This window comes from Pleurodeles waltl, chromosome 8 (genome assembly GCF_031143425.1).
Source record: "Pleurodeles waltl isolate 20211129_DDA chromosome 8, aPleWal1.hap1.20221129, whole genome shotgun sequence".
In the NCBI taxonomy this organism is placed as follows: Eukaryota; Metazoa; Chordata; class Amphibia; order Caudata; family Salamandridae; genus Pleurodeles; species Pleurodeles waltl.
Genome location: NC_090447.1, coordinates 319,818,004 through 319,832,727, shown reverse-complemented (window position 1 = coordinate 319,832,727; position 14,724 = coordinate 319,818,004). Strand labels below are relative to the sequence as shown.

The 14,724-nt window shown below is 42.4% G+C and overlaps 1 protein-coding gene across 1 annotated transcript in view; it reads left to right on the top strand.

Moving 5' to 3' along the window:
• Positions 1–14,724, top strand: part of SLC19A2 (solute carrier family 19 member 2) — a 63,896-nt gene that overhangs the window by 17,356 nt on the left and 31,816 nt on the right. Inside the window, exon 2 of the mRNA XM_069204170.1 lies at positions 5,489–6,094. Coding sequence (XP_069060271.1) covers positions 5,489–6,094 — 606 coding nt within the window. The remainder of the gene's footprint in view (positions 1–5,488; positions 6,095–14,724) is intronic.

Here is a 14,724-nt window from a genome sequence, read left to right as displayed (position 1 = left end):
AGGGGAGCTTTAAGCAGTTTCCCTGCCTTCCCACTAGCCTGGCAGGTGGGGCAAGCTCTGCAGAAGTTATCTGAGGCTTTCCTCATTCTGGGCAAATTAAAGTGGGTGTCAAGCCTGTCAAAGGTCTTGTCTTGGCCCAGGTGCCCTGCCAGGGGAATGTCGTGAGCCAGGCCTAGTAGGAATTTCCTGTAACACTGGAGGACCACCAGCACACGCTGTGCCCCAGGACCTGGAATCCTACGCTCAGTGTAAAGGAGATCATTCTCCCAGTAAATATGGTGAGCACCAGAGGTGTCACCTGCTGCGTGGTCTGTGGCCTGCTTCCTCAGACCCTCAAGGGTGGGTCATTCTTTCTGCGCCTTGCAGAATGCTTCCCTGGTTGCCCCCCCCCCCCTTCTACTTGTCAGCCAGCAAGTTCAGGTAGGTTACCCAGGGCAGCTATGTCCTTCCCGGTTGGCTCAGGGGCCTCCTCCTCCTCAGGGGCCTCCTCTACCACTGTGGGAACATTGGAGGCGGGTTTCCCGTGCCCCTCCCTTTTGGCAGCTGTCTGGGCCATCTTTCCAGGTTCCCTTGACTCCCTTCCCGGGCAGCCATGGACCGTGTGGTCATGCAGACCCACTCGGGTAACCATAACATCTCCAGGTGAGATCTGAGCTATACTTCTTTCCAAGCAGTATGCTCAAGATCATTGCCTAACAGACAATCTACAGGCATGGCAGGACTCACAGCTACTTTGAGTACCATAGACGACCCCCCCCCCCCCCCCACTCAAAGGGAACCAGAGCCACTGGTAGGTGACTCTCACGATTGTCAGCGACTATGACCTGGTGGAATGTATTAGGGACTATCTGCTCTGTTGACACCAGCTGACTCTGGATAGTAGTTATACTGGCTCCTGTGTCACGCAGAGCCTCCACCTTCTGCCCATTAATGGTGACCCACTGCCTGTACTTGGAACTGTCAACCAAGCCCAGCCAGACGTGGATTGTGAGGCACAGAAAGATTTAAGTGCAAAGAAATGCTCACTTTCTAAAAGTGGCATTTCTAGAATAGTAATATTAAATCCGACTTCAGCAGTCAGCAGGATGTTGTATTACCATTCTGGCCATACTAAATATGACCTTCCTGCTCCTTTCAGATCAGCAGCTGCCACTTCAACAATGTATGAGGGCAGCCCCAATGTTAGCCTATGAAGGGAGCAGGCCGCACAGTAGTGTCAAAACAAATTTAGGAGTTTTACACTACCAGGACATATGACAGCACAGGTACATGTCCTGCCTTTTACCCACACAGCACCCTGCTCTAGGGGTTACCTAGGGCACACATTAGGAGTGACTTATATGTAGAAAAAGGGGAGTTCTAGGCTTGGCAAGTACTTTTAAGTGCCAAGTCGAAGTGGCAGTGAAACTGCACACACAGGCCTTGCAATGGCAGGCCTGAGACCAGGTTAAGGGGGCTACTTAAGTGGGTGGCACAACCAGTGCAACGTAGAGAGATCTTCAGCTTGCTCCAAGCAATGAAACACTTCTCTGTGAACTGCTTCTTTCTGGAATTCCCATGTCTTGTACTGTTATCTCCACGCTCCCTGCAAATTCTCTTCATTATAAGGGGGGATTTGTTGCATCATGGTGCTAAAGAAACTCACACTGGCTTCTCTCCTTGTGCCTTGTCTGTAGGCTGTGACATTTCTGGACCTGGAACACAGGGTCCTTGGTTCAGGTATGGGTATACTGGCTGCCACTTGTGGGGGGCAGGGTGGGGGTGGGAGGGGCAGGGCATTCAGCATAATCCAGAGGTATTTCCTGGCTAAAAAAATGCACGGCTAATTTGAACTTGAATCAATAAACCAGTGGTGAGTAGATGATCTGAACTTTGGATAAGGTCCTTGAACGAATGTTATTTCTACTTTCTACTTTGAGAAAACTGAATTTATATATCTGTATTTTTGCAGTAGAGCCAGTGTTGTTTAAAGTTGGTAAGGGGTGGAAAGTTCAAAATGCATTGTTATCTGAAAGCCCTTCTACTTTTTGACCATAGCTGTTCAGCATCTCCCTGACTTGCTTTGATTTTACTGATTTCTGCCTCTGGCAACAGATTAGGTAGTTGTAAAGTAGGTTTAGCCACAATTTAGCTGAAAGCCTGTAGGTTCCAGTTGCATAACTGCAATCAATCACCTCCTCTGGCATCAAGGTGTACCATCTTTAATCCATCGTACACCTTGGCGCCAGAGGAGGTAAAAGAGAATTAAACTAAGAAGGTGGGCGGCACTCTGTATTATGAAGCTAAATGCGGTCAAGGAAGGCCTCAATATGGATAATGAATTACATTACTTTCTTGGTGATTGACTGCAATTATGAAATTGTGTATTTCTTGGTACTGGATGTTTATTGTGGAACTTATTTTAATCATGAGTTTACACTGTATGATGAGACCGTGGACTTGCCAAGGGATGTGACAGTACTATAATTGGATTGATGTTGTAGCATAGATGTAGCACTTGCAAGTAGAGTTGTGGTTACCATGACTACATTACTACTTTACCTGTTGACATGGTTATAATATGTAACACTTTGATGAATCATTGTGACTACTTTGACACCCATCAATATGAATATTGCTTTCATTACACTAGATCTTATACTCTCTGTTCGTTCCCCTTCCCGTTTTGGTTAGGGAATGATTTTTTAGTAAAGGCTCTTATCTTTACCGTATTGGGTTTTACTATAAAGTGTATAGATTATTTTAGGTCATGACCTCAAACTCTGAAATGACATAACTTATTCGAGAAATGTTGATTTGTAATATATCTTGACATAACATGGATATTCTTAATACGTCATTATATTCTTCTAAATATAGATATTTGAGTCTCCGATTACAATTTTAAAAAATAAATACAAGCTAGCGGCTTAAACTTTACTAGGTGCCCGATGCATACATTATGCACTTTTGAACAATTAGTGTTTAGTTTGCATTAATACTCCCTTTAGATGTGGCATGGTTTTAGATTGCTGATATAGTTGTGCGGTACTAAGCATGGAAACTAGTCCTTTCTCTAACAAGTTTGTGACCTAGTCCTTATTTTTAATGATTATAAACACTACTTCAAGATGGCGCGGTCATGGAACACCGATATGGATCCTGTTACATGAGACAGGAGTACTCTCCAAACGAGTAGGATCGTTTTAGTCCAGTATGGGCGGAAAAATATGCGCTTGTACTATTCAGCATTTTTTTTGTAGTAGCCTTATGAAATTTAAGTAGGCTAAATTTTATAGTAATTTTGGAGTTGGTTGCGGGTAATTGCTCGCGTATTGTGTATGACTGTTGGCGTGGTAGTACTGCATAGTAGTTAGTTATACAAGAGGAACAAGTTTTTTTGTGGGTTATGACAAGTTAATATGTACTTGGTAAATATTTCATAGATTATGAATCGGAGGCAATACTATTACTAATAATTACATCTTTTGACGGTTATTTTGTTGCTTTATGGATGAGTAATTACACATGATGGACTTTTAGTTATTGTTTTCTTCCAGAATTCCAATAATGCATGCAATTGAACTTGTATTGAGTTGTGCTGCCGATACATGGTTAGTTGAGCGCTTAGTATACCAATTATCCTTTCACTTGTGTTAACTGGAAGGTTTTTTTTTTTTTCTTCCTGATCTTTTGTGAATCTTTTGATGGGTGCCAATTGTTAGCGCTATGTTCCTACACTATTTGCGTGTTCTATCTTATGATGTACGCTTGAACTATGACATTTAACATATTGAAGGGTCACTTACTTGACCTACTGATTTTGGTGTAATAATGTCTTGGATTCTGTGGTGTGTGTGTGTTTTTTTTTTTTTTTTTTTGTCTTTTACTCTCATTTTCCGTTTTGCACTGGTGTGGTGATTTTAGTCAAATTGACTTTGGTATGGCTCAATGTGTATTTATTCCCACACCGAGGATTATTTATCTACAGCTTTCCAGTCGAAGGTGCATTGTTGGTTGTAAAGAGCTTTTCTAATGAAATATTTCTTCATTTGTGTTTGCATTCATGCTGCAGCTTTTTGCTTTAAATTTGATAGTCCATAATGTACTTAGCTCTGTCCTTGTTTGCGTTGCTGCAGATGATCTGCTAGTGGTAAATTTGCATTTTGAACTCATTGGAGTTGAGATACTGAATCAGATTTATTTTTTATTTTTTATTTTTTACTTCAAGTCTAGTAAGTTTAAGTTCTGGCAGTTTGGATCAGAATTCCAACACCCTTGAACTTGCTTCCATCAATTATAGTAAAGGATGATGTGCTTGCAGTAAAGTACTATAGATTGTTTTTTGCAACACAAGTACTCTCAAGTAAACACAAGAATTACTAAAAGCAGCACCAAAATATCTTTAAGCATTCACCTTCCAGGCTTGGATCCATGTAGTGATTTGTTTTCTTCACAGCACGTGAAAAAGAAAAACAGGATGAAGAAGTTAGAACCTGGGCTCTAGCAATGTGGCTTTGAAAGCTTTGAGGCCTGCTGATTTTATTTCTACAATGTAAAAGAGACAGAGTGACAATCAGTTAATTTACTCCCCACTTGGGAGTAAAGATGTAAAAAATCTTAACCTCACTAAATTTTCTTTTTAAAATTATAGATAGCTGGTGGCAAATGTGAAATTATTGCATTTCTCTATATTGACGAATGCATCCCTTTCAAAACTAAACCCTGAAATGTTAAGTGAAAGATGGACTTACTCACACAACAGCCGGGTTCCATTCTAAAACCCAACCAGAATGCTACCATTATGTATTGATGACCAAACTTCCCCGGTGGCCATATTCCTAATATTGTCATTGGAATTTTACAGCATTTCTAATTTGTCACACACTGGTCAGGCTTTATGCCTACTGTAATGTGTGTTTTGTGTTAACACCTAACCTGGACTGATTCCACTTGCTCCTTTCACATGGAGTGCTGAAAAAAAATCAAGTCTTTCTAGTTTTGGTCACTAGTAACCTTTTTTTTTTTTTTTTTAAATTTTGTTTTTTAATTTATTTTATTAAGGTTTCAAGCATTGAACTTTGTAGTAAGGCTCTATAAATCTGTCTAATATCAAGACCTTGGAGTCCTTTAAAATAGGTTATATGTGAGAGAAGCGAAAAAATAGAACATTTAAACTTTAAATTGCTGCAATATTTAACCATGGTTTTCAGCCAAATTATGAGAGGTTGGTGCCCAAATTAAAAACTGGGTGCAGTAAAATGGAGACCATTCTTTTCGGTATGAGAGTCTCTTTTCTTTTCCCTGACCATAGCTCAGACACCCAAAGTACAAGCATGGAAAGTGAATTATAGCTTGGTCCTGCATATCAGTATTAATTACTTACATCCCAATCAAGTGGAGACATTTATATAGCCGTTGTTGTACACCCAACCATCTGTCACTTGGATTGGTTGTATGCATATACATATATTCAAATGTGCTTATTTTTGTTTTCTTTCCCTTACAGGTTTTCAATGAAATCTACCCAGTGTGGACATACTCCTATTTAGTGCTGCTGTTTCCAGTATTCTTAGCAACAGACTACCTTCGTTATAAACCTGTCATTATTTTGCAAGGTTTGAGTTTCATAATCACCTGGTTCATGCTCCTGTATGCCAAAGGGGTGCTGGCGATTCAGTTCCTGGAGTTTTTCTATGGTGTCACCACAGCTGCAGAGGTTGCCTACTATTCGTACATCTATAGTGTTGTGGATCACAACATGTACCAGAAGGTCACCAGCTATTGCCGAACTGCCACCCTTGCAGGCTTCACAGTGGGGTCGGTCACAGGGCAACTGCTGGTATCCGTGGCTGGATGGTCACTCTACAGCTTGAATGTCATATCTCTAACATGTGTTTCAGTGGCCTTTGCCACAGCCTGGTTTCTGCCAATGCCACAGAAGAGCCTCTTCTTTCATCAGCAATCCAGTAGCCACATCAATAAAGCAATGAGGGCTGTGGAAGTTACTGATGAAGAGATTGAGGACATTGCCAAAACACAAACTCTTCGCCAGTGGGAAGAAGCGGAGTCAAAAGTTCCACTAAACAGTGAAGCACAACTCATTGGTGAACAGGTAGGTGCTGATGTGCCACAGAATTAAAAAAGAAACATGTTGCAAATTCTAATATGTGGAATGCAGTACTTTACTTTGTAGCTTAAGTATAGTTATATGGTGATGTATGTATCTGTATATCTTTCCCTCTCTGTGTATTGTGTGTGTATATATATATCGGTTAAAGCACTTTCTCAATCCAGAAAGGGAAAACCGGACACCATGGCCACATTGTGAGCAAGGCTACTGCCGAAATGCGTCAATAAATGTAAGATTGCATGGCCATGGTGTCCGGTTTTCCTTTTCTGGATTGAGAAATTGCTTTAACCGAGATTTTTTGGGCTCCTGGGACCCGCACCGGACCGCTTGAGAATCCGCCTCGACACTTTACCAGGACAGTGTATGTATGTATGTGTGTATGTATGTGTATGTATATATTCACTCAAAAAAACAAAGGTTACAGTGATGTTATAGTTGGGACTAGAATTTATTTGCACAAAAACATAGAAATTCACCAGTTAAGGTTAGTTATCTCAAGTAACTATAACTCATGCCCTAAGGTTACTATAACTCGCACCCCACCATGCAAAGTTTTTTTTTTTTCATCAAATTGTACTGCAGATATTACATTGATAATATTGATGTTATCAAAGATGTCATGAGTGCCGTAATTTGTGGGGTAATTAGCAGTGCATGGCAAGGGTATGAGTTATTTTTACCTTAGGGCAAAAGTTATAGTTACTTGCGATACGTATATCTGGTGAATTTGTTTTTGAACTGTAAATTCTGAACCTAACTATAACGTCCCTGTAACTTTTATTATTTTTTATTTTTTCCCTTCTTCTTCTTCAGTGAATTTGTTTAACGCACGGTTTTAATTTTCATTATTATACGTTAATCCAACCACTGCTACGCACGGCTGGCGGTCTGTGGCCAGGTCCTGCAGCCACCCCGCTGGAGATTTTAGCACCAATTTAAAAGAAAAGTGTATTTCTCGTTTAAAATTAGTGAGATCATCTTTCAGTATGATCCTTTCAACTTTTTGAAGGTTAAAAATCAATCAATTAAAGAAGGGAAAAGACCACAGACACACCTGGAGTAGAACACTCAGTTTTCAGCGTGATGGTCTGTGACTTCAACCATTACACCACAGGTGACTCCTTATCCCTTATGCTCTAAATAGCAGCTCCCTGCTTGCGGGAGCAATGTTTTTATTCCGTTCCCTGCGCACATATTTGCATGCAGGGAAACAGATTAAAACTTCTGTTTCTGGAAGTGAGAGCTGATTAACAGCTCTCACTTTCAGAAAGTTAAGTATTTTCTCTGACTTGGTGGAAGCTGTCAAAGTTCCCGCTAAGTCAGGGCAAACAGCTATATCCCGGGGGTGGGCACCTGAGGACATAGCAGGAGCCAGCCCTGCAGGGTGACGGAACCCAGGGCCATCAGTGGCTCCTCAAGGGGTGGGCCTCTGGCCCCCCTCCAAAGTGTATTGCCCCGGGAAGGCGGTGGTTCCTGGGGCTGTGGTGTGGGGCACGCTGCCTCCCACATTGCATTTGATTAAGGCCCCAATTGGGTGGGCACGACCCCCCCCCCCCCCCCCCCCCACATTGAATTTGATTAAAGCCCCAGGGATGTGGCAGTCCCAGGGCTGCGCGGCCACCCGCACTCGGTTTGATTAAAGCCCCAGGGAGGTGGCGGTCCCTGGGGAGGTGGGTGGGATGGGGGTGGCAGGCTGCCGCCCGTTACAGTTGTTTAAATCCCCGTGGAGGTCCTGTGAGCTGTATTCCATTGTATATTTGTTCCAGGAGGATGACGATTCCCAGCCCCCCCCCACCCCCCGCATTCCATTAAAAAAAAATGGCCCTGGGGTGGATGGCGGTCCCCGGGGCAAGAGAGGGCAGGGGAAGGGGGGGGGGTACCACTCCCCCCACAATAAAATGACAATACCACCCGGGACTTGGCCCACCCAGGGGCTTCAGAAATAACAAATGTAGGAGCCCACACTCGTGTTGTGGGTGTTTTTTTTTTTTTTTTTTTTTTTTTTTTTTTTTTGCCTAATCTGCCTCGACTCGCGGCTGGGGATTACGACCTTGTTCTCTGCTAAAAGGGTGCCGGGGGCCCCTGGCCAGAACCATTGCAATGTTCACTGTATGCTTTGCAGACAGTGAACATTGTGAGAGAGCTTGTGCACCCTGCAGGCTACAGCAGTGCCGCAGGCTTGATTACGAGCCGGAGACTATGCTGTAGCCTGTTTTCCCCTGGCCCGTGGGCCGAAACTCTGGTTTCTGCCTGCTGACCTAACTGGAAACTCTTAAATCCAGGGGGGAGGCTGCTGCATTGGCACCGGTGACCCTGTCAGGAGTTTGGCAGACAGACCTTTCCGTCCTCCAAACTCTAAATCGGGCCCAAAGTCTTTTGCCAGTTTTACAGCAAAACCTTAAAGCATAGATTTGACACTGTCATCCTCTCCGAGCTGTAGAATGACCAAAGCCATTTACCACTTTAGGCCCAATATTACAGCTTTGAACTGGTAAAATACCACCCAAGCCAACCTGAAATGAGTAAAAGCAACCAGACACATGTTTCACTCTCATTAGAGCTTGTCAGAGGGGTTTAGCTTTGTCCAGACACAAGGGAGCACCCAGTAGATGTCAAAACAAAGCCCTTTCAGGGTTAGAGTGATGCATAAAGTTTGCAAAAAAAGACGAAAGAACTTTGGGTAATTCCCAAGTTTAAGTGGAGAGCAGCTCCAGTAAGGAGCACCCTGCAACTCCAGCGACACTCTATATTTGCTTGCCTCAAATATATGTTTATCTAGCAAAGTTTTTAAGCATAGGATCATCACAGTGCTATGCGCGCCAAGATAGATAGGGACGAATGGATAACATACATTTGAGGTGAGCAAATCTAGTGTGTCGCTGGTGTTGCAGGGTGATCCTTACTGGAGCTGCTCTTCACCTAAACTTTGGAACTACCCAGAGTTCTCTTCCTTTTTTTTTTTTTTTTTTTTTTTTTTTTTTTTTTTTTTTTTTTTTGTGTGTGTGTATATTCTGTCTGCCTTTGTTGATACCTATATTTATTGTGTTGCCATTGGTAGCTAAAGATGAAATGACTCTGGAAGGGTGGTGATTTTCTGACATTGCTGGGCAGTGCATGGATAAGCTTGAAGGCTACTGTGGTGTTACGGAGGTTCTTTCAGGCATATGCCCATGATTGAGTGGCCAATTTCCTAATTTCTATTTTTTCAAAGACTTCTGCTTTCTGAAAGGAGGTGCCTCTTCTTACTTAGACAGAGCAAGAAAATTGTTGCAATTTACTTGTATTTCACAAACCTCACCCCATTCCAAATATAAAGCTCTGATTGTGTTTCTTTTGTTGCATCCACTGCATTGGTCCACAGTTGGGAATGAAACTCCTTGTTGTGCAAGCTTTTTGAGCAGACACTAGGCCTCGATTAGATAATAGCACCTTAAGTTTGGTCTATTTAGTTCCGAGATTAAACCTTCAGGTTGTTCCCTTTACAAAATAATTCCGCTAGTTGAAACTTTAATAGAAACGAAAATAGAGAGAAACCTTCTTGAATTCCTCTCGTGGTTGGTGCTGCTTTGCCTATTTCAGTCTAGTTGCAGAGGAACCGCTTTGCCGCCTTTCTTCCACGTGCAAAGTATGTGTTGTTAAGGAACTTGTATTTATAACCATTACGTGCATGCAAATTTGCAGCACTGTAATTGCATGTTCACCTTGCAAGATAACTATAGAAGTACTCTGAGGGTGTTGGCTTGAGGCTTAAGTTCCCGCTCTTCGTTTCACAGATACTGACACCTTTCCCTTACCTCTGCTCGGATATTTTTGGCAGCTGCTGTGTCTGCAACTGCACCTCCTTCAGTCTGGAGACTGAACAGACTGCCCCAACATCATCGGTAAACTGAATACCACACATGTGGTAATGGTAGCAACTAAGCGTCACAACCTTTAGAAACCGCAGCTATAAAAACTCCCTCCCTCTTTCTTGTCAATCCCAAATCAAGTGGAAACGGGAGATTGTCACAGTTCTGTGACGTGCGGTTAGACTGCATCGTTGTATTTTTTCCGCAGATGCAGTCTGCCAGTGAAAACCTGTCTGAAAATGTCCACAGAAAAGTGCTTTGAGTGTGGAAAAACGCACTTCCAGAATTCAGTGCATTCTCGCCAATCTCTGGGATTACAGATCCCATAATATCAGTAATTCAAGATGCAGTGTTACGCTTCTGAGGACCTAGTAAGCAGAGCCTTGGTGTTTAGTTCTGTAGTTGTGTTTGGGAGTTATCGCTGTGATGAAGCTGACTTGCTTTTCCAGTATTTGAGATTTAAATATGGAGCATACGACCAGTTCCTGGCGTCAGCGCCTTGCTCGCTTTGTGGTTATTGAGATAAGGACATTGGAAATCTTGCCCCATTGTTGTCGGTCCTTGTATCGTATGAATTTACTCTTCTACATCCTTAATATAACCTCTCTTCCTGGAATTCCAGAATTCGTTTCCTAAATCTTCCTTCGCAGCCCACTGCATGCCCTTCACCAGTTCTCTTTCTAGTGGAAACTTAGAACTCAGAATGATTCTCCAGATACTGCCCCATTTGATTGGACCAGCTGTCTGTCTGTCTGTCTCTGTCTGTCTGTCTGTCTGTCTGTTGGTTGTGTGTTTGTTCTTGTGTTGAAAATTCCAGAAGCCGGGAGGAACTTGCTGCTGCTTATAAAGGAGTACAGTTAACTGCCATGGACAGCAAAGGGTTGCTTGTTTTGGCCGCTTGTTGGTCTACCCAGACTTCAGCATCCTTTGTTATTCTGTCACTGGTGGTTTGATTAATATTATGGAGTTGCATTCCGGTCATATTAATGTAAGTTCTGTGGTTTGTGTGCTTGTTTTCTAATCACTTGAAATGTAACATAACTAACTCATAAAAACCTCCATAGAGTAATAGGACCAATGCAGAGTAATCATAATTACAAGATCTTCTCAGTGGCAGGAATTACTTTACCGCAGCTCATTCATTTCCATTCCTGCTAACCACCACTGGTGTGCCTGGTTCTTGATGTGCTGACCATTTTGACCATCTTGTTTATTGCTCTTGCTAATAAGGTCATCCGTGTTGAATAATCCCGCTTTGACTGAGATCCTTTAACTCAATCTTTAAAAAAATGTGGGAGTTTTTATTTTCACTACATTTGTTTCTGTGAGTTCAAGTGTATACTTAGTCTGCCCTTTTCTGCTTTCAAGATTTAATTCACAACACTAACGGATATTAACTATGGCAGTTGATAGGCAGCAACATAATTATAGTTCAGTTTCTAAATATTAAAGACGGAATTCCTACTACTTGTGCCAGACATTACCCTGGCATTTAGCGGTTTTAATCTGTGTGTTGGATGCCAAGAAAGACATTCTCTACTGCTTAATCGTAGCATGTGCACGTGGGTTTAACTCCTGTTCTTGAAAGCATTAAACCAGCTGAAGGTCTCTTAAATATGTGGTTAACCTCGCTTTTAGAAACTGGAAGGACCCCACACAGTGTACCAAACATGGCCGCTATATATGCCCTAAAATTGCAGAATTCCTGTGACTAATTCTAGAGACACATTCTTAAAGTGTAATCTGTTGTATTGCATTGTTTGGCTTCAGAATGTGTGCAAAAGCAACGCTTCTCCATTGGATAGAAACGTAAACCAGCATTTGCAATGCAATGGGTCTGGTGTTTGCTTGAGTTAGAGCTATTAGCGTTGTAAATTCCTAACTGGAGTTTTCTTGCCACATACATTGAAAATGAAAAATAAAACGGTTAATGTAAGCATGCCGTTTCAAAGCACCACGGCTCCCATGAGCGCGAAGGAGAGACGCAAAAGGAAAAAGAAGTTCGCTTGCCATCAAACGTATCAACAAAGGTGCAATTATCCCTTTAGCGAGGTTGATGGCCAAGGTCGTAACAAAACTCCCCAAGGAGGGGCAAAGGTAAAGCATTTACCAATGATAACAAAGGAGCTGTGAAAGGCAAGCCCATGAACGAGTGATAGTGATGGGCATGCAATGGGCGTGGTTAAAAGCCCACAGATAGATTACAACAGGCCAGAGCACTTGGGCGCCCGACCTACAAATGTACTGAAGACATCATCCAACTATAGAAATGCATGGCATCATAATTTGCCTTAATCATCTGTGTGAGAGGCCAGAAGCCTGGGTTCTGCAGGGTAGCATCGATAGTGTGTGTCCGTGGGGTGCGTTATTTATTTCTGCTTGTTCAGTGAGCCAGATACTTCAGCCGTCTAATTGTCCTATAAGAAAACAATTCTCACATTGATTGCCATACAGTGAGTTGACTGTCCGCATTCACATGATACCAGATCTTGGATAATAGCATCTCTGATTATGCTAGAGCTCATGTTAAAGCAGGGTTTGGAGTCTAGCATGGCTGTGGTTGTGCCATGTTTCTGCAAATCTACAAACAGGGGCTGGAAGTAGGTGGGACGTGGATGTTCCAGGGTTGGCATGCTGTACGCACCCGCATGCTTAAGGTATTGCTCTGTAGCCTACTCATACCACAGGGAAAAGTTGGAAATGTACTACTTACAAGGGTAGGAGGAAAACCCTTTTCCAAGGTGGGAAAAATGGGGGTTTAAAGAAAGTGAATTTGCAGATTTTCACATGAGCAAGTATACACATATGTATATTAGTTCATGTAAAAATGGTGGAAGTTACAAACGTTTGCAAAGAGATTGGTTTCATAAACTCTTAAATTTGTGAATCTTTATCAGTGCACATATCTTCACATGCACTTTTGCGACCGTTTCAGAATCGGCCCCCTCATTTTTTCATATTGCCTGTAATGGATTTGCACCAGTTCTCCACTGTTACAGTTTTTACTCCACCCAGTGTCAGTAATGCAAGCTTATCTCACTCCATTTCCTTAGAGCGATCACCCAAACAGTGAAGGCTTTTGCAGTAATGAATCATACATACAGTTTGGAGCAGATTACACGTATGGATAGATATCTTGCCTCAGGGGCAGACAGTCCTCTTTAACGGATCCATACTGCAGCACTATATACTGGAAAATAAATGGTTTGTACAATAGGTGGTTGGGCCTGCATGTCCAGTAGACTAAACACAATGGCCTGTTGTCCCTGACTCCAAACAATATGTCCTGGGTGTGGGAAATCCACACGGTGTAGTAGTCCACAATATGTGAACACATCCAAGGGCATAAGCAGCTCTCTTCCTAAACTGTTGGTGACTCTCACATGCAGGGCCATTTGAGTTATGCAACTCTACAGCATTTTCTGCATAATTAAGGATTTTCCGCATTTGCCATATAATTCATTATCGGCTGCATAATCTGCAGATTTTTCCCTAAAAATTGTTTCTAACTCGAAAGGCATCAAAAGTTTCTCAAACGTGGCAACACATATCCTTGTACAGAGAAAACCCCTTCACAAAGGTAGACTGGTCATCTTTCAATTGCTATTGCTTTATTTGACTGTTAAACTGGTACCAGTAAGGTGAATTATTTGGCCAGACAGTGTTACCGTGAGTAAGAATGACAAAAAAATGAAGTAACAAAAAGCACAAAATGTGCCAGTCTACAATGTATAATTTGCCTTTTCTTGCTGCTAAATTTAGTCAACCATGCCGCATAATTTGGTTCCTCCGTGACCCAAAATTCCACTTCCCATGCTCGTAAAGATCCTATCTAACTATCCCAAGGAGCATTCAACAGCTGTCTCAGAACTGAGCAGAATCGCTGGGTTATGTCCTAGGAGCACCAGAAGTGAGTATTTTGTTATTTCCCAACTGGCCACACTAATTCATACCAAGATCCTACCAGGTCAATATCACCTTGTCTTAGAGACATTCTAATTGTTAGTACCTTCTTTGCCCCTATCTATCCTACTGTGTTCTGCAACCACATGACATTTCTATTATGGCTGTGAAACCAATAAGTTATGAAGCAGGCCTGCGCTGCATAAAAATCCCATTCTGAATCCAGGACAGTGAATCCTTCGATATTGTGAGGTAAGGTATTTCTCAAAGGATCAGATAACCATTCCTCTCATCACCTTTTGTGTGTTTGATGTAATGCCCTAAGTGGGAAGGGTATACTTAGATGTGGGTCCAGTGCTTACTGTGCCACAGAAACCAAGCTACACCTGACTGAAGAGTCCCTGGTCAGGGCAAAACCAGTCTTGAGTTGCTTGTTTTCTTTGTTTTAGAGAATACCTACTCTGGCAGTAGGGACTGAGCTGTGCCTGTTGAAGCAGAGTCCACACTGATTCACATATGACATGGTCCAAACTTATGTTGCATGGTGGGCAAAAGAACAATTGGCTACCCCAATCAATTGCCAGTGGTTAAACTTATTGCAAGCATTCCCACCATCACGTTTTTGTGTTTTATCCTGTGTCCACAAATTCCCTGTGTGACTGAACTAGATGATTTAATAGAATATTGGTGAGGAGTGGAAGCTTAGATCTGCTGTTTCCTAAAGGCCTAACATGAAATAAATAACTTACCTCCTACATGAGTGTCCCCAGGCTCTTGTAGGAAGATGCTTCCCTCCAATTTAAACATATCCGCAATGACTTGCTATGGTCCTTTGTGAAAATGCAGCAAGGCTCTTTAGGC